This window comes from Musa acuminata, chromosome BXJ1-10 (genome assembly GCF_036884655.1).
Source record: "Musa acuminata AAA Group cultivar baxijiao chromosome BXJ1-10, Cavendish_Baxijiao_AAA, whole genome shotgun sequence".
Taxonomy (NCBI): domain Eukaryota; kingdom Viridiplantae; phylum Streptophyta; class Magnoliopsida; order Zingiberales; family Musaceae; genus Musa; species Musa acuminata.
In genome coordinates, this window is record NC_088336.1 from 27,367,501 (window position 1) to 27,392,394 (window position 24,894).

The window sequence follows — 24,894 nt, forward strand, 5'->3', positions numbered from 1 at the left end:
CTGGTGCCACGGCCTCGCCTTCACCGAGCGACACCTTCCCCTGCCACGTTGCCTCCGTCATGGTCACCTTGTTCGCATCCACGGATCACGGCGTGCAAAACCATGCTAATTAGCATGGCTGATGCACTCGGGTGATAGACATGTATTCAATCTTACAGGTCTCCACACCGGCACCTTTATGGGAGCATGGTAATGCCTGATGCGACTCCTGCATACACATGAAAACACTTAACTCTGTTTGCTATCTTATAGTTGTGAGGTCACTACTGCTGCATTACGGTTTGTGTGACTTTATGATACAACAAATTACATTCTCCGGTCTCGCATCAAAATAGGAATTACAACTTTTGTATCACTGGAATGCTGCTGCTGCCAATATATGAACATAGGAGTCTGATGCATAACATTCACACTTCATACGGTCGATATAACCATGCCGGCTTAGGTGTTTTGGATGGCCGATAGGGTCAGACGACCCAAAATGAACTTCTTGGCGCAGCAGATGCAGGGGTGGCGTTAGTAGCATTGCACCATCATGATATTATGTGTATAATTTACAGCTCCAGGTGGGGCATGGAAGGCGTTCCTCTTCTGATGCAACTGACCGCAACTAGCCATTCAGATGGCGATGCATCCATGGTGGCAACAGGCTGCTGCTGTTCCGTACATGGGCTTGTGCATCTCCTTCACCGTGGTAAGAAGTCCTGCATCCCACAAGTGAAGAAGGCTTGAGAGTATGCTGCATGCGTCCGTGGGGGGAAGCCATGTGATAGCAGTAAAAGGGGTACCCAATGCATAGAGTGGGGTGCGATTCAGCTACGAGGAAGGAGGAGGGAGGGTTTTGCTGTTCCCACTGTGCTTGCTGGGCCACAACCTTCAACTTCTGCTTCTCCATTAGCTGCTTCAAAACAGTGACACGTAATTAGGAAACTTCATTCGGCAGATTGGCAGACGATGATAGCTCACCTCTTTCTCCAACCCTTTGTTTTGCTCCTGTAGTTGCTTCACCTGCGTGTGAAGCGAAAGAGATTTCAGAGATGTCGTAGATTGGTATTTTGGCTATTAACTTCATTGATGCTTCTTTACGTGGATGCATCAGATCATAAAATAATAGGATAGCAACGGAAGTACGATGACCATAAATACAAGGGACATTGTAGTCGGATATTACTTGCCATTCTTGACCTATCAGCCACTGAAAATATTTCTAATAATGTAAATCCTTTAAAGAAAAGTAAACCGATACCAAGAATTTGGCAACCTGCATACAATCAATCTATATTCAAACCAATAGACGTTTAGAAAACGAAAGTCTACCAAGAAACTTCCATCATTTATTTTCTAATAACTGCATAAATATCACATCAGGCAAGTATGTGATAAGTGCATGGCAAGCAATTTAAAGCATCCATGTTGCTATGTATAAGAAAGACAAGCATTTATCATACGATGAGGCGATCTGGTACAAATCAACCTATTGGCACCAGTCGCTACTCCATGGATGTAGGCAACTGCAATAACTCGTTCAACCATTCCCTACTGCATCGATAGCATTACTATATTGATACTTCGTAGTACATAGAAGAAGCAATTGTTAACTACATTGACAACTTGCTTGATTAAATATTTCACAATGCTTGTCCCCGCTCATATTTTGATGCTTGCTTCAAACGAGGTTCCTAAACATGCATGACCAATGAATGCCTTCTGATCTTTTTAAGAAACCTTGTACCTACATTTATTAGTTCTGTCTGATAGCTTCATTTCACGAGGATGAAAGAACACAATGAACAGCAAAGATAGTTTGATGTTTATTTTCAAGCAAAGTTGTAATTGATCCTTATTTTTTTCTCCAATGTGTTAATTATTTCTTTGTTAATTTCCTGTCCTCTACCAACGTTGGATGTAACTGTGCCTTCAAAAAAAGTTGGGGCCTCAGCATACCTATGAATCAGGCTAGGAGTGGTGCTCCTCATGACCCCCCGAACATATGTACCAACAATTAGTGTCTGATCCATCTACCAAATCCTGTACATACTTTCTGGTTTATGACATTTAAATTGCTTCTAACATGTGAAGAGTAATCCATCTGGATGAAGTTCTAGGATGATTTTATTTCAAGAACATGCCTGTAATATTGTCATACAAGCACTTCATCCAAGCTCTTCGGTAACCTTATCAGTTCTATAAAAGCATCAGACCGCTTGCTTCCAGAGATATTAAAACAACATGGTAGAAGAAGGAGCAGAAAAGCAAAGTACTAATTATAAGAGAGCTAATCTGTGCCGCAGTTTCACTGTAGCTCATCTCATAATGCATGGTAGAAGGAATTAAATAGACTGTATACGTTTGAGAGTTGGCTAATGCTGGAGAATAAAAGCAACGATAACAATTACGTGCATCTCACCGAACTATGCTTACCTTCCTTTGGAGCTCGGTAATGGAGTCGAGCATAACTTTGTGCTACAACAGGAAGAAGCTCAATCAGCACGGGGGCAATTTCAAAAGTTCTCTAAAATCCTCTTTTGCTGCGTGCATAAAACAGTGTTACATTTTCTGTCTAATAATGAGGGTTTTTACCTTTCTCGACCTAATTTGCTTCAAAGAAGTATCCAGCTGATGCTCTAGTTGTTGGAGTTCTTTGAGAGACAACGAGTCAAGCTGCTCTCCCATGAGATGCCTGCAAGCGAGCCAACACAATCTCTTCATGTATTCAAGACAAACTGTATCTAAAGTTCGTTACCTTTGGCTTTTATGTAAAGCCTCAATCTTAGCCTTAAGTTTGGCATATTCTTGGTACCAGTTGCCCTATGTAACATTTAAGAAGCATCAGTCATTATTAAACAGCAGCAATTGGGACAGTATTAATGTTTTAACTGGTTAGGACTATTTCCATGATTATCATGGTACAGTGAGATAGAAAATCTGAAGAAAACTTATGACTCCTGCTCCATAGAGATATTTGGCTACGTTATTGAGAACCTCCGATTACCTTTTTCCACCTAAATTGACGGAAAGATGTAATAAAGAAGTAGTAAGATGTCAAATACAAGCAAGAATTTGATGCAAACTGTGCAGAATTTAATCTAGGTAGAGCCTAGCGTAATCTTGTTCTTGAACATTTCCAAGGAGAAAACAAGTTAGCATCTCATCAACAAACATGTCTTGCTGTATTCTTAAAGGTATATGCAATACAATGATATAAACAGGTTGTCCTTCGACACATATGCCTGAACTTTTCTGCTTTATCTCAATAGACTTGAAGATACAGGTCGTTTTTATGGTTCTTAGATGATACATGGCAGTGTGCACAAAAGACAAGTGGGGCTTACAATAGAAGCAATCGAAACTAAATTTGTCCGGTTTCAAGCTGCACATTTGGTATATGGAACACAAATGGCTGGCAATATCCAAGATCCAGTTTAATCTAGAAATTGATGTTGAATCATTGAAGCCAACACTAAGGGCTTCAATACTAAGGTTATGTCTGAGAATAGATTTATATTCTTAATGTATAGGTGGAGAAAGGGATTTGAATAAATGTACAATTGTGAAATGCTTCATATAGGTGTATTGATATTTTAAATGTGTCTTGATATAAGTGTTGCTTGTAAAATTATATTTCAAAAGTTCTTAGAATATTTTATTATAAAGTTGCTTTTCTAATATTTTTAATATTTATTCAAAAGTGAATACATATTTTTTATTTAAATTAATAAATAGAATAAAGTATGACTCAAATATATAATAAATAAAAAATATAATCATGTAAATAAATTAAAATAACTTTAAAAATAAAATCATGTTAGTCTCTCACTAAATAATTTTGTCAATCTTATAATCTTAGATAAAGTCATAGGATATTTTTAAAATTTTAAAAATTATATTAAGGTAATATCAGCATTTGAACATTTCTAATATAACATCTAGGGTAGATGTGATTTGAAAAAAAAAAATCAAATATCAATTCACATTTAAAGCATGTATTACACCATCAATGTCAAATATGTTCTCAAACAAGACAAAGTAAGGCATAGCAGCAAATCACAATACAAGGAACAAAACAGTAAAAAAATAACAACGGATTTAGGGTCAATACTAACGTTACTATAACAACTGACACATAAAGCGGATCCTAATGATTTAGGGTTCCCTCAATGCATATCTCCGTCATTCAATACTAATTTTGGTTCTATGGATCCATGGAAGTTTCACAAGTAGTAAATTTCTTTTTGTTTTAATAATTTTTGAGCTACAACATAACCAATAACTTGATGTTGGAATTTTATTCGACTTACATCAAGATCAGGATGCAACATCCCTTTACCCTAAACTAAAATAACTTATCTAACCGTGTTCTTTCTTACATTGCATTGTCATGTTGACAACAGAACAATAACATCGTTTGAATTTCAACCTAAAAATTTTTAAAGCTAGCTTACATTGCAGTTTAGGTTACTTGTTGGTATGCTCTTTCCGAGTCCATGAGGGTAGGCTTTTTTTATTACACAAATATATTGTTGTCGAGTCTATATTCATAGGGTCTAATGTTCTGCTGGGAGGTAAAGAATTGAAAATTCAAAACAAAATATTTAAAGATTAATAATAAAAATATATCAAAATATAGATTTAAAATTTAATGTGATTCGATAATTTTTACTTGCATCGATGAAAAAAATTAAAATTTTTAATACATAAGATCAATTACAAAATGTTTGAATTACTTCAACTAAAGCAACATATCTTCTTTCAGATAAATCTAAGAATTTTTATCTAAATCCACTTTAGATCCACTAGAAAAATATTTAAGAACACTGAAAGTGTATTGACTCTCTATCTTAAAAAAATCTTGACACTTGTATTTATAACAATAAAATTTAATTTACTAAAAAATTAATTTAGTTATGGCTCCCTATTAATTTTCTCTCATGATCATCCGCATCTTAGAAATCATGAATATCACTTTTCGTTTCCTACATCACAAACGAAGCTTGTTGCTATAGTTACCTACCATTTCCTTTTCAGCCTTTTGAGACCTTTACTATGTTTTTTTCATATGGTACAATCCTTAATGCAATCTTCATTTTATCAGCATCATATAATCATGAATCACTTTAAATTATACAGTCTTGTAGTCATAAATCTTAAGAATTTAGAAGATTCAAACAAATTAAATTCTTGCACATCTTTCAAATCCAAGTTATATTCTCCAAAGTATTTAATACTTTATCAATTTTTTTATTTTTACTTTACTGACACCCATGACCTCCATTATTGAATCATGACATATACTCAACTTAATAATGATCTTATCATTTAATGAATTAAAATAATAATTTTGAGTGTAAACATGAGCAATATAAGTAAAAACTAAAAATCAACTCTTTTAAAAAGATGTGTCATTACCTTTTAGAGTTTTGTGATGTATCATTCCATCACCATCCATCACAAGAGAGCACTCATCCGTCTATTCTTGTTTTTTTTTTCTCAGATAATTCTACTTGATATATGGATACTCTTCATATTTTATATTACTGAACATTATTCAAAGATCTAACTTTTGGTCTTGACCTACCACAGTAGATTCACTTTTGTTTGAAAATCATACTCATTAATCTTCACCTTGAGTAACTAATGCATCACTATCTATATTTCTTTATTATCCTTTTCCTGATAGCATGAGACATTAAGACTTCTTCAACTCATTCTAAAGTTACAATTTCATTCCCATAAAGTATCATATCTACAAAGTTGTAACAAGAGTTAACGAGTGATGTAAGAATCAATAATATCTTATCTTCTTCATCAATCTTTATATCAACTTTCTTCAATTGATCTAATATTCATTGAATATATTTGGATGCTCTAGCAAGTATGTTTTTCTCCATTCTCAACCTAGAAAATGTACTTTAAATATAAGTTGTTAGTTTAAATATAAGTTGTTAGTTAAGCACTTAGTCAGATAATTTTTTTTAAATTTATCTCAAATAATCACAATAAGGTTATCATTAATAATAATATTATTAATATTATTTGTGATGCAAAGATGTAAGTACACACATTGTCTTAAGCTCCTCTTAATTTTCGTCACTCATCTTTACTTGTTTGTTTGCTCGTCTTTTTAATATTCTTGTTAAGCATTGCTGAATAAGAAAATCCTTCATCATTGTCTACTTAAGGTAAAATTATTTCTTTCATCAAATTTTTGTAGAGTAAACCCAACAGAAACAACTAGCCACATCCTTGTTGAATCATAGATTATCATATTTATAGGACTTTGATAACACTAGTTAAGGAGGGAGAGAATAAAAAAAATCCAGAGATTAACAATGAAATAGCATTCTAAAAAGTTGATATAAATTTAATGTGATTTGGTAACTCTCGCTTACGTTCTAAAGAAAATTATTTGATATATAAAATAAATTATAAAATTGTTGTGTTATCCCTCCCCTTGTATATCATCACACATGAAAAACTTTCTCTAATCCCTCTCTAGGTAGACTAGAGAAAATCCTAGGAGTACCCAAAATATTTTATCTCTCCCAATCATTAAAATCATGAGACTCAAAATTTAATTATATAAATAAATCTTAATTTATCAAAAAATCTTAATTTAATCAAAACTCTTTCAACTAATTAGAATAGAATTAGGACTCGATTTGTAATGCCAACCTGACATTGGGAACCAGGGATTACGTATACCATAGCACATTATTGAACTAGATCAATTCAAGGATGCTGCAAAATTGAAATTGATGTAGCTGACGTGAAATTCATGCATGGTCTCTTGGCCTTCTAACATACATGTCTGTATGGAAATAAAACTCTTTGTTCAAGGAGTCCAATTCCCTGCCAAATTAAGTTCCGGAAAATTTTTTTTTGGGGGGTCCATTTCTACCTCGAGAGCATGCAAAATCGAGCATCAGATAGTAAAAGAAACCACAATGCCTTTTTGGTTCATATTTCCATTTGATGAACCATTTTATGCATCTTTTGACATTACAACAATAGATTATGACACAATGGCTCAAGGCCACAAGCGGAAAACATGTTTGTGTTAGGGTGTAAATTAAAAAGACATATATGTTAGGACAACCTAATTACAATTCCACCAGGTCAAATTGTTATATCTATCAAGACTTTAAGTGTAATTAACTGGAAATTACTGAAGACTACGGAAGTCAAAGTAGCCAGGGTTCCATAAACATGTTCAGTACATGCAATATACTGACATGAATTAGCCACAATACATAATAGTGCAAACTATCATGCCCTTAGACAACACTTAGTTAATTTATGTTAGAGCAAATACTAAAAGAATAACAAGCTTGTCCAATGATTACCATAGTATGAGAAAATATATCACAACTAATCAAGTAATAGCAGCACAAATTTACTATTAAACTATATACCACCACAAAGGATGGAGTATTAAACATGCCACTTCAAATAACAATCTAATATCCAGAATCAGGTACAGATTTAATAGTATTTGCCAATATACTAAACTACTTATATGGCGTAGTCAAATGATGATAGCTTTATCGTGCATGGAAGTTAAGATAAATATGCTATCACCATACCTGAAACTCGGGTTCGGAGGAGGTTAGTGCCTTTTCTGCATAACAGTAACGTTCGTAGCGCTCGAGAATCTTTTCCATGCTGCATAACAATAGAAGCTTAGCGGTCTTCATGTATATAATGCATCAACCACATGCAATCAGGCACTCAATATTATTGCTTCATGTACTATTATCCTTTTTTTTAGAGAAAACAAACACCTATGAACTTAATATTGACATACTTTGTCTATCTCTATGTTGAAATATATTATCATATCAAAAGATATTTGCAGCAACAATTATAGATCCATTGATCCTACAAAATATAGGTTGCATTTGGAAACATATTGTATTTTCTTAATATGCAGTTGGAGAAAAAGATTTGAGTGAATGTATAATTATAAAATATTTTGAGTGTTTGATAAATAATAGCTAAAAACTATATTTTAAATGTGTATTGATATAAGTATTATTTGGTAAAATTATATTTTTTTAAAATATATTAAATATTTTATGATAAATTTATTCTTTTAATATTTTTATATTTATTTTATGATAATATTCTTTTAATAAATCTATTAAATATTTTTATGTTCTTGATGCACATTTCAAAAATATGTTTCTAAACGCATCCAAAAACTATATAAAATGGGCATTGCATTCTATTGTCATGTAAGAGAGAGTAGCATAGAAGAGATATCAAATGTTACAATGCATAATTTATTTTGCAGATAATCATCCAGCTTCATACAATTACTAGAATTCATTGAATTTGATTGGATTTTTGACCTAAATTGGGCATACATTTTTTTATTCTGATTCCCTTTAGAAAACGTCCTAGTACATATGTGAGTAAATACATTATAAAATATCAATAAATACCTCAGAAATTATGCATAGAATTGTCAGAAATCATTCTAAGTTCGAGTCACATATACATACAGCAAGTAGCACCCCGAGGGGGAAAACAAAATGAAGTGAATAAGATGGTTAGCTTGTTTCTTTAAACAAATTTGAATGTCCAATGTACTTCAAAAGAAATATATATTATGATAAATTTAGTCTTCTCTAGCTCTTTAAATTAATGAGTTAGAGATCAATTTGACTACTTAAAAAAATCCTAATTAATTATTAAGAAGATTTTATGAAAGCAAAATGGATTACGAAAACTCTGATTCCATTTACCAAGTTTCTAGTCTGTGGTGAACTTGAAAAAGTGAAAGAAAAGGATGTAAAGAAAAATGTTAGATTGTTTCTTTAAACAAACTCAAATGTCAAAATGTGCGTAAAAAAGAAACATATATATTTAGTCTTCTCTAGCTCTTCTAATCATCTTTTATTTAGGCCTGTAAGCCTATTGCATTCAATAAACAAGTCGTACCAATTATAAATCTCGTTCTTACTTCTTCATTGTCTACATCTGACCTCATTAACAATAAAGAATCGACTTAAATGACAATTCATGGAGCCTTAATTATATAGAACATGCAATTTTTAGATTCTTGCTGAATAATCCACATAGGCAACAGATCAGTCTGAATATTCATTTCGGACTTCAGTGTTCAATAAAGTTTTTGACTAAATGGCACGTGATAGATCAATATGAGCTGCGAGGTTTTCAGTCAAGTAAGAGGTCAGAAATTATAATCAATAGGTAGTAAGATCCTGCAGTAGCATTTACTCCCTGCATCTATCTGAAGGATAACAAATGAGTTGTAATTAGTCACAAATCAACAGTGCGCAGCTAAATTTTCATGCTACCTTGAGCGACTCGATCACATGCTATCTGTTTAATTGCTCGGAACTTCTAGTTCGTTTACATCACAACATCTAGTCTACGCCAAATCAGCAATCCCTAATTACACATCATATTTAAGTCAATGACATTTTGACAAATGTGAGCTTCAGGGGACATTACAAAACTCACTTGATCGATCATAATCTTCCAACTATTTAAGATGAGCTACATAAATCTTTGACTTTCAAGATCATAATCTCCCAACTATTTAAGGTGAGTTACATGGATATTTTTAGTTATAATTTAGTTAAAATATTTTAGATCTTCCTCTATTTCTCTATATATAATTAATATAAATTATTTTACATCTTCTAATCACAATATCTACAAATCCTTAGTAGATGTTCTCAATTCTTCCTTATCATATTTCGAAACTATATCAAATTATTCACAAATAAATATATTTTTATCTTTTCTAAGTACTTTTATCTCAACAATATAAATTATATATATAATATTTGTAATAATCCAACACTTAGATCCATTAAGTATAGATGATCTAACAATGATCTTGTAGGTTTCAATCTTCATTCTTCAAAAATGCTTCTAATTACTTCTCAAAAGTCATTTCGATTGTTTATCAAATGAAAAGAAATAATAAACAAATAAGTGATCATAGAGTACTAGAAAAAATATTAAGATCTCTATATCTAAAATTTGATTTGATTACTATTGCGATTAAAGAATCTAAAGATTTGAAAAAAAAAAATATCTTTAGAACAACTTATGGGTTCCCTTCAAGTTTATGAAGGTGGTGGAGAAAATTTTAACCAAAAAGGTTAAAGTTATGGCCAAGGAAGTAGCCGAGGACGTGGATGTGGCAAAAATTCTAAAATATTTAAAATATAATATTATATTTATAAAATGTTTAGATATTACTCATATGAATGTTATTATAATCCTAACAAGACAAATTTTATTAAAAAATAAAAGAACAAAAATCAAGTTTTGTTGATGATATATGATAATATGAAAGAAGATCAATTTATGATATGATATTTAGATACAAGAGCTTATAATCACATGTGTGGCATTAAAAAATTATTTTTAGAAACAGATATAAGTTATTCTAGAAACATTACATTTGGTGATTTGTCTCAAAGACCAATAAAAGGCAAAGGTAAAATTCTCCTTGAACTTAATAACGGCAAAGAATTATGCATTTCAAATGTTTATTATGTTCCAGATATGAAAAATAATATTCTAAGCTTAGGGCAATTGTCTGAAAAATGTTATGATATTGAGATGAAAAATATGGCTCTCTCAATTCATGACAAGAATAAAACATTGATATCACATGTAAAAATGATAAAGAATAGAATGTTTTCTTTATATTTACATATTTTTTATCAGTCAAATTGTTTTAAAATTGATATTGAAGATACTCCCACATTATAACATCTTAGATATGCTCACTTAAATTTTAAGGCCTTAAAACTTCTAGAGAAGTATAATATGGTAATAGGAATGTCAAGAATTGATCATCGATCAAAATTATGTGGAGTATGTGTCATGGATAAGTAAAAAAGAAAGCATTTCAATGTCAGAAGAACAAAAAGAACATGGCATCGACTTAATCTGGTGTACTCATATATTTGTGGCCCTATCAGTCTAATACCACTTGGAGGAAGCAAGTTTTTTTTTATCTTTACTAATAATCATAGTGGTAAAACTTGGGTTTACACGTTAAAAGAAAAAAAAGAAGTTTTAAACAAATTCAAAGAATTTAAGAATTTGGTTAAAAGAAAAAATGATTGTAAAATTAAATATTTAATAACAAGTGGTTAATATATTTCAAATGAATTTGAAAGTTTCGATAGAAATAATGAGATTTTACATCAATTCACTATGACATGCATGCCTCGACAAAATGATGTTCCAGAAAGAAAAAATAAGACTATACTTAATATGACCCAATGCATGTTAAAGGAAAGAAGAATTCCTAAATAATTTTGGGGAGATGCTGTTGTTTATACAGTTTATTTACTTAACAGATTTCCTACAAGGTGAATTGGTAATTTTACACTAGAAAAAGTATAGAACTTGCATAAATCAAGAGTCAGATCATTTAAGAATTTTTGGAAGTGTTGTATTGCTAAGATACCAGAAGAAAAAAGAACAAAACTTGAGGGTAAAAGTTAGAACTATATTTTGTTAGGTTATATTAAGAATTTCAGTGTTTAGAAACTCTACAATCCTATCACAAACAAAATTATAATGTTAAGAGATGTTGAGTTTAATGAAAAACAGACTTAGAATTGGAAAAGTGATGAATAACATAAGAAAGTTATAGCTTCAGAAGAGAATGATATAATACAAGCAAACACCGAAGTGGTTTTGACGGAATCATCACCTAGATCAGTTAGGTCACATGATTCAAGAAGTCTAATTATAAGGACAAGTCTGATTATAAGGATAAGACTGATTTAGATATAATGTGACTTAAAGGATTGATACTAATAAAGATGAACTTTTTTATTTTATCTTTTTGCAAGATATGATTCATTAACCTTCAAAGAAGCTTATAGAGAAGAAAAATGACGACAAGCTATGAATGTGAAGATTCAGCTATTAATAAAAATGATACATTGGAGCTTACTACATTTCTAAAAGACCACCAAGCGATCAATGTTAAGTGGATTTTTTAAACAAAAAGAAATACAAAAGAGGAGATGAAGAAATACAAGGCTCAATTGGTTGCAAAGGGATACAAACAATAATATGGAATCGATTATGAAGAAATATTTGTACCAATTACTCGATTGGAGACAGTAAAATTATTTATATCCCTAGCAGCTCAAATGAAATGAAAAATTTTACAAATGGATATCAAATTAGTATTTCTTAATGTAATGATTGAAGAAGAGGTATATATTCAACAATCCCCTGGTTTTATTTATTATTCATGAATAAGAAGAAAAAGTATACAAGTTAAAAAGAGCTCTTTATGGGCTTAAACAAGCCCCACGAGCATAGAATTCTCAAATAGATGCTTATTTTATTCAAAATAATTTTTCTAAATATTCACATGTGCATGTTTTCTATACAAAATCTAATTTTGATAGAGATATCTTGTTTGTATGCCTGTTTGTAGATGATTTAATATTTATAGGCAATAGTAACTTCATGATTAAAAACTTTAAGTACTCTATAAAAAAGAAATATGAGATGATCGACTTGGGCTTAATGACTTATTTTCTCGGTATTAAAGTTATATAAGACAATGAAAAAAATTTTATCTCTATGGAAGATTGTCATCCTATACATACACTTATAGAATATGACACCAAGTTGACTAAGGAAGGCGAAAGTAAATATATTAATCCAACTTATTATAAAAGTCTAGTTAGATGTTTAAGATATTTGATATGTACTTGACTTGATATATTATTTAGAGTTGGTTTAATAAGTAGATATATGTAAGCTGACATCTCATTTAAATATTGCTAAAATTATTTTATGATATATTAAACGAACAATTGAGTATGAAATATTATATTCATCATCTAAAATGTTGGAGCTCAATGGATATAGTGATAGTGATTGGGTAGAAAGCTACAATGATCGAAAAAGTACAACTGAATTTATATTTTATTTTGGTGAAGCTATATTCACTTGGTCTTCAAAAAAGCAATAAATTATTGCTCTATCGAAGCAGAATATATAATAGCATCTTCTTGTGTTTGTCATACAATCTAGCTAAGAAAATTACTCCAATAACTTCATATGCCACAAAAAAAGTCAATCAAGATTTATGTTGATAACAAATCAATTATTGCCTTAGCCAAGAATGCAATTTACAATGAAAGATTGAAGCATATCGACATAAGATTTTATTTATAAGAGATTATATAAAAAATAAAGAAGTAGAGCTATATCATATCAAGACAAGTAAACAAGTGGCCAATATACTTACAAAACCTTTTAAATTTAAAATATTTTAATAATTTTAAAAGAAACTTGGCATGTTAGAAAGAACAAATTCAAGAGAGAATATTGAAATTAAACTTGTTCAAGTATCATAAGGAGATTAATTTCATCAAAAGAAATATTCATTGCATCAAGAGAATGATTCATTATATCAAGAGGAAAAAATAGATTGAATGTCTATAAAAGGATAAGTCAAATTGATTATTGATTTTTGAAAAAAAAAATTTGAAAAAGAATGATTCATTTTAAATATAATTAATGTAATGTATCTTTGGGGACTATATAAACCGGGTCATGAAAAATATAGATATTTAAAGTTATAAAAATTTTGAGTGAAATATAAAATATCTTATCTTATAACTCTGTTCCTTCTTCCCATCAAGTTCATCGAGCATTAATTTTTAACGCCATAAGATTCTTATGCATGTCACGTTTCCACGCTAAGTAGATATATACTTGATGCATATATCTAGCAGACGTCGAAATCTTATTCTACGGTACATGCATATGACAATCATTTATTAACAATCAAGTGGTGCTTCCAGTTTAGGATACTAGGGATTGAAGCACTCTAGAAGAAGAACATGATTTGTACGTAAACGTGAGTCCCTTGTATTGAAAGGGTATACTGTCTGAAGAAAGCTAACAACCAAAGTATACCAAAGAATCACAACCTATAGAGTTTAGTGTTGAAAATAAACTAACGGGACCCGAACGCTAAAGCCTCCACGTACACCATTGCATGTCACGAGCCATTGGTTTCTGCTACAGTTAACCGAAAGATGAGGGAAGTAGACAACGAAGGAATTGAAACCCTAGATCTACGTGCAACTTTTGTGACAGCATACGGCAGACTACCATCTCGCTACTGAGGTCAATGAATCGAACTAAAAGTAACTTAAAAGAAAAGGTTCTTTTCCGGTTTTCTGTGGCGTCAAAATCCATCCCTTCCTAGTCTCAATCCTCCCTTCCTAGTCTCAAGCCAACGTACGAGGTCACCTCTACCTATGGGAACTGCACCTGTTCGGCAACATATTTGGCAGTTAATGGGCACCTCCCCGAAGCAGGAAGGAATAGCCCCGAATTACTCCCTAAAAGGAGTGCCGACTTATGCCATGTTCCTCATCAACCGCACAGTCTTAAGCTTGGAGAACAGCAAAGTGGCCAGATATCGTCGTGTTCACAGTTCTAAATCAAGAAACAAGAACGTGCAGATCAGCAATCGAACTCTCACGCGTTCTCGTCCAATTTTGCTCAAAATCCTACCCAAAATAGATAGTTGGATATTCGAACACTGTAGCATGGCAAGGACGAGGAAACAGAGTATTTTCAGTCTTCCGGTGCAGCGGACATAGAAAATCCGATCGATCGGGGATCACACCAAGAAAATCCAAAAGCGGGTCCGTTAAAAGCATATAGAAAGGGCGATCGGGTAGCGCAAGCTAGAGGGGGGAGAGGAGAGGAGAGGAGAGGAGAGGAGCGAGGCGCACCAGGAATCGGTTGCGTACTCATACAGCTTGCCCTTGGCGGAGAAGATGATGAGGGCGACCTCGGCGTCGCAGAGGACGGAGATCTCGTGGGCCTTCTTGAGCAGCCCCGATCGGCGCTTGGAGAAGGTAACCTGGCGATTGATCTTGTTCTCGATCCGCTTCAGCTGCACTCTCCCCCTCCCCATCTCGATCGATCCCTCCTCCGATCTCGAAACGCAGTCGCTAAACGCCGATCCACCTATAGAAGAAGTAAGAGAGAGAGAAGAATAAGGAGAAGCGCTCGACGAAGGAAACCAAATGCGGGTTTATGACAACCGGGGTGGTAATGGGATCACGACGTTGTCGAGTTGTGATTGGCCCAGGGTTCTGTTATAGTGGCTGGAGCGGGGGCCACCTCTCTGTCACCGTACGGAACCCTTGTGTTCTTGGACTACTTTACGCACACGCCTTGCGCTGTCGATCTCTCATTGGTCGATGGGTCCCAAATGTTGATTTTGGAAGAACACGCAATATGTCACTATCCATGATAAGCAATTTGGATATCAGATTTTGTCTTTCTTTTTCTTATACTATTCCAGGATGTAAAAGCCATCCGAACGCATCATCATGTAGCTACCCAAATGTATAATTTATGCGGGTGGATTAAATTTTAGTCAACTTACTTGTCCATGAATTCCAAAAAAAAATTATTTTTTTATTAACGCTCGTTTTCTATTTATTTTATCATAATATCATTTATTTTTTAAATATATAAAATTGCCCATATCTTTTGCCTCGGTCCATTATCGCCTTCACCTCATCTCTCATTCTTCTCATACCTCTCGAGCGTGTTGAATCTTGAATTTTAATGATGAAATCAATTGATGAGTTTGATGAACTAATATGTTATTAAGACGTTATGTAGGAAATACTTCGATCATAAACTCAAAACATCGAATAGTCAAATGTCGAACTAGAGAGTCAAAAATTATACAAGTGGATTATTGTGTTAGAATTGAACGTCAAACCGGAGGATTGGTCGATATGTCGAAGATTAAAGGTTCAAACAATGTGTTGAAAGATCTAACGATATGCTAGAAGAGATAATATGCTGAAAGCTTCGAAGATGTGTTGGTTGAGTGGTCGATGAGTCAAGATCTTGACCGAGATCATTTTGGATCGGTATTGGGTTGAAATAAAGCTTACTTATCATAAAATATATTTTTATTCATAATAGTAACATGCATGACAATATCCTTATATCGAACGAGTTAACTCACGATATATCTGAGTACTAGATGAAAGTGCCTTTGACACTTCTCAAGCTAGATATCTCCAATGCCTATGTTATGGTGTCTTGGACTGTCATATCTAACACCTTGATTAAAATGTATTTTCCTAAACCCTTTCTTGATTGGGTAATGTCTTTCATGTATGTTCTTTCTATTTTCCTACTTGATTAATGAAAAAAATCTAAGTGATTTAGGAACAAATGTGGCATCCGCCAAGGGATCTATTTCTCTCTATCTTCTCATTCTAGTCCAGCAAAACTTGAGTAACCTACTTAAAATGAAGCTAGAGGCAAAAAAAATTTCTCCTTTCAACATCCATGGCATTAAGATATCTTTTTGTAGATGATCTTCTTTGTATTCAGGGAACAGTAAGACGTACAATAGTCTTAAAGCCATCCTATTTAAGAATGAGTTTTCATCTAACATCTCCGTTAATAATTTAAAAAAATCTTTTACAATAAAAGTGACAAGATTGAGAGACACAACACACTTAGGGTAAGTGAGGGGGCAATGGCCTATCTTATATCTAGATTCATATACAAACTTTAGTCGGAAGAGAAGTTTCAAATTGTATCGATGGATAAAGCATTTTATAGGGTGCAAGGGTGATTCAAAGGACTATTATGTTAGATCATCAAGACTATCCTCATTAATGATGTCCTGAATGTTATCCCTACTCATATCCTAATGAACACTTAGATTTATGAGAAGATTATCAAGAAAATAGAAAGAATCTAAAGAGAATTTTTTTTTAATCAAGATGACAATAAGAATAAAATGAACCTGATTGGATGGAGTATGATGACTAGTCCTAAACGAGAGGGTGGGCTCAGCATTAGAGACTCTAGGGTGGCTAGGAAAATTATCTGTGTTAAGCGGCTCATCCATCTTCTCAACAACCATGATAAGGATTTTTATTGTCAAATATGACAACTTTGTTTTTTGAAATATCACCTACATGCTCCTGGAACTGGTTAGACCTTTGTTAGCTGATGAGGGGATACTTAGGAGGGGTTTAAAAAATACATGGGTTGCTTTGGGAATGAGACTTAGATTGACACTGTTGATAAACAAATGTGTTGTGACTGATGAGTTGGCACGGCTCGATGCACAGGTGAGTTTTCTGTCGATAGAATTGGATACCGAGGTGGCTGATGAGTCGGCACGGTTTAGACCCAAAATATATCTTATCAGGCATAGTCCTTATAATTTATTGGCTTACTTTTGTTAACACTAAGTATTATACTTTCTGATTTGATTAATATAAATGGTTCAAATATTGAGGTGTTAATTGATTGTTTTCATCCTTGTTTGGCTCGTAGGATCCATAGGTCTGAGTCCCTTCCCTTGTTGATGATCAATTGGTTTGGGCCTCAACTCTAAATGATTTGACCTCCTCAGAAAGTGTGTACCACCTATTGAGAGGGAGGTCCCAACCTCTGACTGAACACTAACCTGGGCGAAGATCTCCCTTGGAAAGCTGTCGTCGAATCAACTGCCCACATCTGATTATATTGCCAGCATAATTCGGTCCCAAATCTTGTAGTGTTGTGTGTGTAAAAAGTTGTAACGAGTTTGTGAGACACATCCTGTTTCAGTGTAGAATTACAACTCTGCTTTGGGATAAACGATTTGATACTAGTGACTTTGATGATTGGTATAAGGATAGTTGGTTCAAGGTGATAAGGCATATTTTGGATTCCAACCACGTCACAACTCGCATCGCATCACACCCCTACCAAGTCAGCACAAGGGGTACTTCCCCACGCCGAGCCAAAATCTATACCTTGGCAAGTCCTATTCCGGAAAGCTTGGGACATGACATCATTCCATGCATTCCGAGTGATGACTGTATAAAAGTATCATCTCGCCACTCGAGGATTGATCGTCGTGTCAAATCAGCATATAATCAATCCTCACGCAATAGTATAAAAGCCCCTGATTGGCATCTGGCCAGGGAGAGAAAAGAAAGGAGAAAAAGAGATAACTACTGACTTAATCTACGAGGGGCCAAAATCGAGAACCCCCCGATGAGGGCTTTATGTGCAGGAGCTCGGCCACCCCCGGAGGAGTGACCGCCCCGACCAAGAGACGCCTTCCCGGAAGATGGTGTTAACGTCCCGACCGAGAGACGCGTTTCCTCAGATAGCGTCAACATCCCGACCTTCCTAATACAAGTCGGCTTCATCACTTCTTCCAATCGATTGTGAGCTCCCGACATCGACTCGTGGACCAAGCCGTGCTGACTCATCGACCATAGCACATCAGTTCACAAACATTTTGGCACTAGAAGGACAGCCCAAGGCTTGCACCTTGGCCGAGTAAACTCGCTCCCAAGCCGTGCACCTTAGCTATGAGCCCTAGGCTCCCCTATGGGAGGAGCATTAATAAGGTCATTTAGTCTCATATTGGTTGAGTATGTGAACCAATAACTCATAAGTCTGTCAGGTCTCTCTTATCCTCAGAGGTGCTTTTTAGAACTCACATACTCCGAAAGAACAAAATCGTACGAGTACGCCCATCGTCCAAAACGGATAATTCCTCACGAGTCTACGGGCCGCACCAATGGTCATTATCTTAACCATCAAGCCACTACTTAGGAGAGTGGTTGTAGCATCCATACTTTGAGAGTCCTCCCAAATCCTGAGGGGCTGTAGCGATCTAGACCGATCAAGGAGGCACAGGTACAGAGTAGACTATCAAGTGGTGGCAGTGGGATGGGCGGGGCGGTCAAGCCGGCGGTCCTGTACAGGCAGAAGGCCAGGCTACACTCCCGGCCCTCGAGAGGATGACGGAGGGGTGCAAAAATCTCGTCTGATTCAAAACCGTAGAGTGGGTGGATTGTGTTAATGGCAAAGCCGCTGTTTCTTGGTTTCAAATGAAGACACAGACAAATAGAACGTCAAAAATATTGCATACCAATGAATGAACACCGAGAAACTTACGCTACACTTCAATTATATATTCAACTATCCTCATTCGAATAAAAATACAAAAATAATTCGATCTTTGTAGGACTCAAACATCTTTTTATAACCATGCACATTAAGATCCCGATATTGCTCCGACTCTCCTCTGCTTTTGAGAGTGTGGCGTCTGTCTTCCTTAACCAAAGCTTCCGAATAAGATGGATTTTGCATCTTGCGCGATTTAAAGAGCCGAAGCAGAACAGTTCCGAATTCTCTTTTATTGATGATAACACAAAGAAATGATTACAAAGAACAGGGATAATACGAGTCTTGATGTCATTCCATGAGCACTGCACGTATCTGAGTGAGGAAGGAGACGATGGCCGTCGATGTGCTTGTCGAGCTCATACCGACACCATCTCTCCTTTAATTGGAAGCATGACGCACGGCACAGCAGAGACCCCCCTCCATGGCCGGTCAACAAGGCAAACAAGAGCTACTGCTGCTTCGGTTCCCTCTGTGATGTCCAAAGGGATACCCTGGGCTCCAGTTTCTGCAGCTCTCGCTTTAGAATGTGTGGAGGTGAGCGGCAGACAACGGCCGGGCTCGTACGGTAGGGACAACCATACATGCTGTCCAATCACTGGAGCAGATGGTGCATATGGACTGTAGCTGAAGGAAACAGCTCCATGGAGATAAGGCCATGCATAGTTAGTTAATGGCTTGGCTAACCCTCAGATGTATTGCATTTACCACTTGATTTGGAGTTGCAGTCCATGTTCTCCTCTTTCATCAGCAAATACATAGATGGCATGAAGGATGAGGCAACCGAAGACAGCTTTTCTCCGACACATTCCGTGTCGAGATCTGAGAGAAGAACGCTCACGTTCGACAGCAACTGCATCTATATCTTGAGACTAGCCCATTAATATGCATCGCTTCTTCAGGCAGCAGCAGGACCAAAGAAGGTTCGGCAGGTCATTGCCTGGCTTGTGTTGCTAATGTTTTCATCATGAAATCGTCGTCTTCCTCGTCGGTCTTACGGAGATGACAAAGTGACGATGACCGAACATAATTAAACGCCTTCCTGCTGTTGAAGAGATAGCGATCTTGATATTTGGGATCCCCGCACAGTGCGTGTGCAGCGTTCTCCACATGATCCTATGCTGAGCACACCGTTCTCATTGGATAACAAACATGAGGATCTAAGCATTATTTTGTGGGTCTCTCTCCGTCCAGAATCCTCAACAGTGCAATACTGTTGATCATAAGACCCACAGCCATTGAAAAACCACCATGCCAATAACCTCACTTGGCCTCCAGTATTCTTTAAGAACCATCACTCGTATCTACTATGCAGGAGTCAACACCTGCATGCCTTCCCAAGCATGAATCACCTCCAGGAGAAGTCATTCGACAGCTGGAATGAATCCGACGACCTCGACGTGTTCGAGGCGACGCGGTACTTCTCCGGTGCAATCGATGGCACGGGCCTGCAGGTAGGTGGATTTGGCTCCCATGGAGCTGTGACGGTCGAAGATAGGGTGCCAAGCAGCGCGCGGAAGGGAAACTTAGATGAGAGACTAATAAGCAGCAGTTCCTCGCTGATGAAAGACAAGAAGTGCAAGCAGCCCAGCTCTCCCGGTGCTAGGTTAGTCGGCCTACTCAACTCTTTCCTCCATCAAGCGGCTTCCGGGAGGAAGCTCAAGTGTTTGAACCCCACCTCGACGACCAGAGAGCCACCGGAGGAGGGGGATGCGAAGGAGGAGAATAGCCTTGCGGGGAGAGAGAGAAGAAGAAGCATCAGCCGTTCCCAAAGCACCAACAGCACTGGTTCCAAATCCAGCAAGTTCTGTGGCAGCAGCAGCTTTACGAATCCAGACTTGTATCCATACAATTACCGTACTACTCCATCGATCAGTTACAAGTGCAACCGGGGCCAAAAATCTGTCACCTTCTGCCCACGAATTGAGGCATGGAGAAGCACAAGCATCACCGAGCTGCTGCACAACAGTGGAGTACAAAAGGAAAAGGATTACGGACTCCACGGAATTAGAACCGAGGAGAGCGATGCGCATGACAGGGAGAACAAAAAATGGGTACTGAATGACCCCGGCGATCAGTATCCGGGAAGAGATTGGTTCGGGGATTATGATCTTCCATTGCCAGGGGTAAGAAAGAACTCGATCAGAGGGGAAGAAGAAGAGGAGGAGGAGGTGTCTGACTCCAGCTCCGATCTGTTCGAGCTGAAGATCTGTGATCATGCTGTCCTCTCGGACGGCTTGCCCGTCTTCGCAACTACAGACATCGAAGTCATCAACAGAGCAAGTACTGCATCTTAGTTAGCCATCTTGTTTCTCTCTCCCTCATCTCTCCAACTCCTCTTCTCTGTAGATTTGGTGTGAGACATGTTGGAGTGGCTGGAGCTTTTGATGTGAAGCAATGGTGTTCCTTTCAATGTTCACTACTTTTTGTTTATCCTCTCCTTAAGCACACTCCACTTACCAGAGGCAATCCCTAAGCATCGTAGATGCAGTCTTAAGAAGAAGGGTGTAGCCCTACTTTTAATATTTGGTATTGATGAATCATGCGTGAGGTTTTAGGCAGCACTGTTACTGAAGTTGACATAACAACAAGAGCAAATGGGTCATAATAGTTAGGTGTGTTGACAATTCATGTGCTGAAACAGGACAAGCACTCAAGCTATCAGAAGAACTAGGCTAGGATATATATGTACTATTTCTCGGGACCCAAGTCAATAATTATATGAGTTAAAGATGAACATTACTGTCCGCATACGTCCTTCTCAATTCTGTATGTCAATGAAAGCTTCTTTAGGTGTCAAAGTCCGGCATGTCCCAGCATGTCTGCAATATCGTCTCCCTCCATTGGACCGAAGACATATCGAGACAGAGACAGGGCCTCGACATGGACCTACAACACCATTAGTGGTTGATGTTCTACTTGTCATAATCTAAATTTGAGATTATCTTGAGGACTAAATCTAACAATTGAAACCACTGCAGTTATGCAGCATGAAGAGAATTGGGTTGAGGAAGTTGTGTCCAAGAAGAGCAAACATTTTGCTGGTTATTATCCAGGTAATGGCATGTCACAACATCCAGTTCTTCTAAGGAGAAGCTTCTTCTGGAAATCAAATCAATGACTGGGACTTTAGATTCATAGCCGTTTTCAGATGTCAAATTCGCCAATCAATCCAAGAAAACTTGTGTCGGAACATTATTCTTTCAGTAGAATTGTTCATCAGAATATGGAAACAACAAACAAAAACTACAAAACATGAATCCCATGGAATACCACTATATGTTGCAGTAGGTTGCTGTGCAAAGAGGCCAATGCCACAATGAATTCGTATGACCATTGCTGTTAAGGACTGCTGCATGCACCTGGAGTAGACCCAGCCTGCAAGGACACAGGCAGTAGGAAGAAGATTATATTCCTTTTTTCTTCTGAATTAGGTGGTATTTGTTCGGTTTGTCAATGTTTCTAAGCTCCTGTTTCTATCAATTATCATCTCTAAATTTGAACCTGTATGAAATTATAGCAGAGAAACGGGTGAAGTTCCTACCACACATGCGTGTACATCATCACAGCCACATAGCAATCTCCCATTAAGCATATCTGTTGCTTGAAATGACCCTCCGCCGTCACTTCTCTGGAAATAAATTCAACACTTTTTAAATTTTCATCTGGAAAGAAAAATCTTTGGATAAGGTGTGCAGGAGACTAATAATCTTCCAGTAGAGTTGCTAACGAGTAGGATTTGAGAAACAGCACTTGTTGCTGTGCTTGTGGTTTTCGTGCTCATCAGGTAGTCTATTGGCAGTATCAAAAGCAGAGTGACATAAGTAATACCTTGTAGAAATCGACAGCCACAAAATTGGCCCATCGGTTGTTTGCTGCGCCATAGCATGTATTGAGCATGTTGATGAGTCGGCCGGAGTTATCTTCGCAGGTTGTTTGCTTCACTGGTATCGAGGAGAAATAGTTCACCAGCACAAGAGATTTGGTCGTGTCACTTAGAGAAGCAGATTCAGCACGGTTGAAGCATTTGCCTTCTTCCATGCCATCGTCTCCATCTACAGAGTCGGAAGAAAGAACCCGAAAAGTATGTTTTGAGTTCTGAAGAACAGAGTAGACGATGAAAATATATTGATTTCGGTTCATTTTAAGAACTTGTGACATGTATCCCTTCCTTGCCCCGGTAAGGTGTTTGCGGTAGTCGATCGTTGCGTGCCCCATCGAAAGCATCGACCATCTCAAGAAATGAGACACCGGTATGGTGCATTGCATGATAAAGCTTTCAGGAGCAAAACCTCAAATGAGGAGAAAGAAGATCTTGCTTACACTGGTTTTCCACCATGTAGTTCCACTGATAGGCGATCCCTTCTGCGTCTTGCTTGGATTTGATGGACGTGAAGACGATAAGGCGCTGGTTGCTGGCAACCATGTCGCTTACTAGAGGCCAGTCCTGGCCATTTTGGGGCATGCTCGAGACTGGGAACCAATACTTCGTCAGACCTGAATCATTGAAAAGCTTTGGCAATCCATTTGGAGTCTCAACATAGTCTTCTAAGATCAACGTGACAATCTCTGATGGATTTGCAGACAAGAAGGCTTCGATCTCCCTCATGGTATCGATGGCTGGTTCCTGGAATCAACAGTCTCAATGAGAAATTAGCTAATGCAAACCCAAATAGTGAAAGGATTACCATCTTCCTATCTGCTTGCAGAGCATACTTACAAATGCAGTGAAATCGTAGCATTTCCCACCGGTGGAATGGCACAACCAGATGTCATCTTCAAAGTCGTAAGTGTCCAACATCAACGCTCGAACGCCGTTCTGCAGATCATTGTTTTGGAAGATAACTTTGTCATTCGTGTTGGCTTTCAAACAACAGCTTCATGAAATATGAAGATTAGGAGGATTACGTTCAACTGCTGAGTGACAGTGTCCTCCTGATTTGTGATGGTAATCCTCGGGACTCCAGTGTGAGATGGCTCCCCATCAATGGCAAAAGCGTTGTGTGTAGTGAGATATGCATATTTGTTGAAAGGCAGGGAGTTGTTCTGCGGCAATGGTGCAGTGCAACAAAGGAAGAAAAACTTGTCAGATAAATGCATTATATAGATAAGAATCTGTGGCATTGATTGGTGTGAACAATTCAAAGAATCAATGAACCATTTATAGGGGAAAATTCAGGCAAAGATGAGTTGGGATTCATGAGAACCTTTTGCTGAATTCAATACAACAATGCGTAGGGGGAAATGGGTTATTACTAATTCAACATCTATTTAATCATAATCATCAATCACTGGTAACTCATCTAGTACAGATCTAACTACAAGGAAGAAAATCCATGGCATGCGTGGATCTGAAACTTTAATTGGGTGCCTTTACAAGAGCAAAACTGAGCAAGAATCCAAAAGCAGAATGCAAAGCAGTGACCAAACGAGGTAGAGGGCAACAAGAAAACAAAGCGATACCACAATCTTGAATTGGTCCGTCGCCGTAGACCGGACACACCTGGAGCCCGAGAACCCTGAGGGGCAGGAGAAGCAATACAACCCTGCCTGGCAATCGCTGTCGGTGGAACACTCTTCAAGAAGCTGCACGCATGCGAGTTGTGTTCATCTCGAGGTCAGTCAACTCTATGAGAAGTGATGGTAACAAAAACAAGAACAGTGCCTTGCATTCTCCACCGGAACAGGCAATTGCAGGGCCGACGGAAGCCAGAAGGAGAAGCACAAGGATGCTGCAACCGAGGAGACCCATTCCAGTTTGCAGGTAGTGTGGCTGAGAGGTGGGGAGGAGTTACGGAAGAGAGATGGGAGGCAGGGAGTGGGCAGCGTGAAAGAGAACGAGTCATACCAACCACCAGCCTCTCTGCCTGACAAGTCAAGTCTCATGGA

At 36.8% G+C, this 24,894-nt stretch overlaps 3 protein-coding genes across 3 annotated transcripts in view; 1 reads left to right on the top strand and 2 right to left on the bottom strand.

Annotated features, from left to right (window-relative positions):
* LOC135595885 (truncated transcription factor CAULIFLOWER A-like) overlaps positions 1–15,018 on the bottom strand; it is a 15,172-nt gene extending 154 nt beyond the window's left edge. Inside the window, exons 1-8 of the mRNA XM_065087358.1 lie at positions 14,781–15,018; positions 7,584–7,662; positions 2,744–2,808; positions 2,581–2,680; positions 2,422–2,463; positions 967–1,008; positions 789–898; positions 1–704 (exon numbers count right to left, since the gene is read on the bottom strand). The exon at positions 1–704 is cut by the window's left edge and continues 154 nt beyond it. Coding sequence (XP_064943430.1) covers positions 611–704; positions 789–898; positions 967–1,008; positions 2,422–2,463; positions 2,581–2,680; positions 2,744–2,808; positions 7,584–7,662; positions 14,781–14,965 — 717 coding nt within the window. The 5' untranslated portion in view covers positions 14,966–15,018 and the 3' untranslated portion in view covers positions 1–610. The remainder of the gene's footprint in view (positions 705–788; positions 899–966; positions 1,009–2,421; positions 2,464–2,580; positions 2,681–2,743; positions 2,809–7,583; positions 7,663–14,780) is intronic.
* A 5,330-nt stretch (positions 15,019–20,348) lies between these two features.
* Positions 20,349–21,302, top strand: LOC135594816 (protein BIG GRAIN 1-like E). The gene has a single exon (XM_065085326.1). The coding sequence runs from the start codon at positions 20,349–20,351 to the stop codon at positions 21,300–21,302; it is 954 nt and encodes a 317-aa protein (XP_064941398.1).
* An 855-nt stretch (positions 21,303–22,157) lies between these two features.
* Positions 22,158–24,894, bottom strand: LOC135595878 (PI-PLC X domain-containing protein At5g67130-like). Its single transcript, XM_065087333.1, has 8 exons — positions 24,671–24,894; positions 24,469–24,591; positions 23,914–24,051; positions 23,726–23,824; positions 23,329–23,632; positions 22,837–23,060; positions 22,550–22,636; positions 22,158–22,383 (listed from the first exon to the last, which is right to left on the bottom strand). The coding sequence occupies exons 1-8, from the start codon at positions 24,755–24,757 to the stop codon at positions 22,348–22,350; spliced, it is 1,098 nt and encodes a 365-aa protein (XP_064943405.1). The 5' UTR covers positions 24,758–24,894; the 3' UTR covers positions 22,158–22,347.

Coding starts and splice junctions, on each gene's coding strand:
- LOC135594816 (XM_065085326.1), top strand. CDS start 20,349: ATGAATCACCTCCAGGAGAAGTCATTCGACAGCTGGAATGAATCCGAC.
- LOC135595878 (XM_065087333.1), bottom strand. CDS start 24,757: ATGGGTCTCCTCGGTTGCAGCATCCTTGTGCTTCTCCTTCTGGCTTCC. Junction 24,052..24,468: donor CGGACCAATTCAAGATTGTG/GTATCGCTTTGT, acceptor CCATTGCCGCAG/AACAACTCCCTGCCTTTCAA. Junction 23,633..23,725: donor GCTACGATTTCACTGCATTT/GTAAGTATGCTC, acceptor TGTTGATTCCAG/GAACCAGCCATCGATACCAT.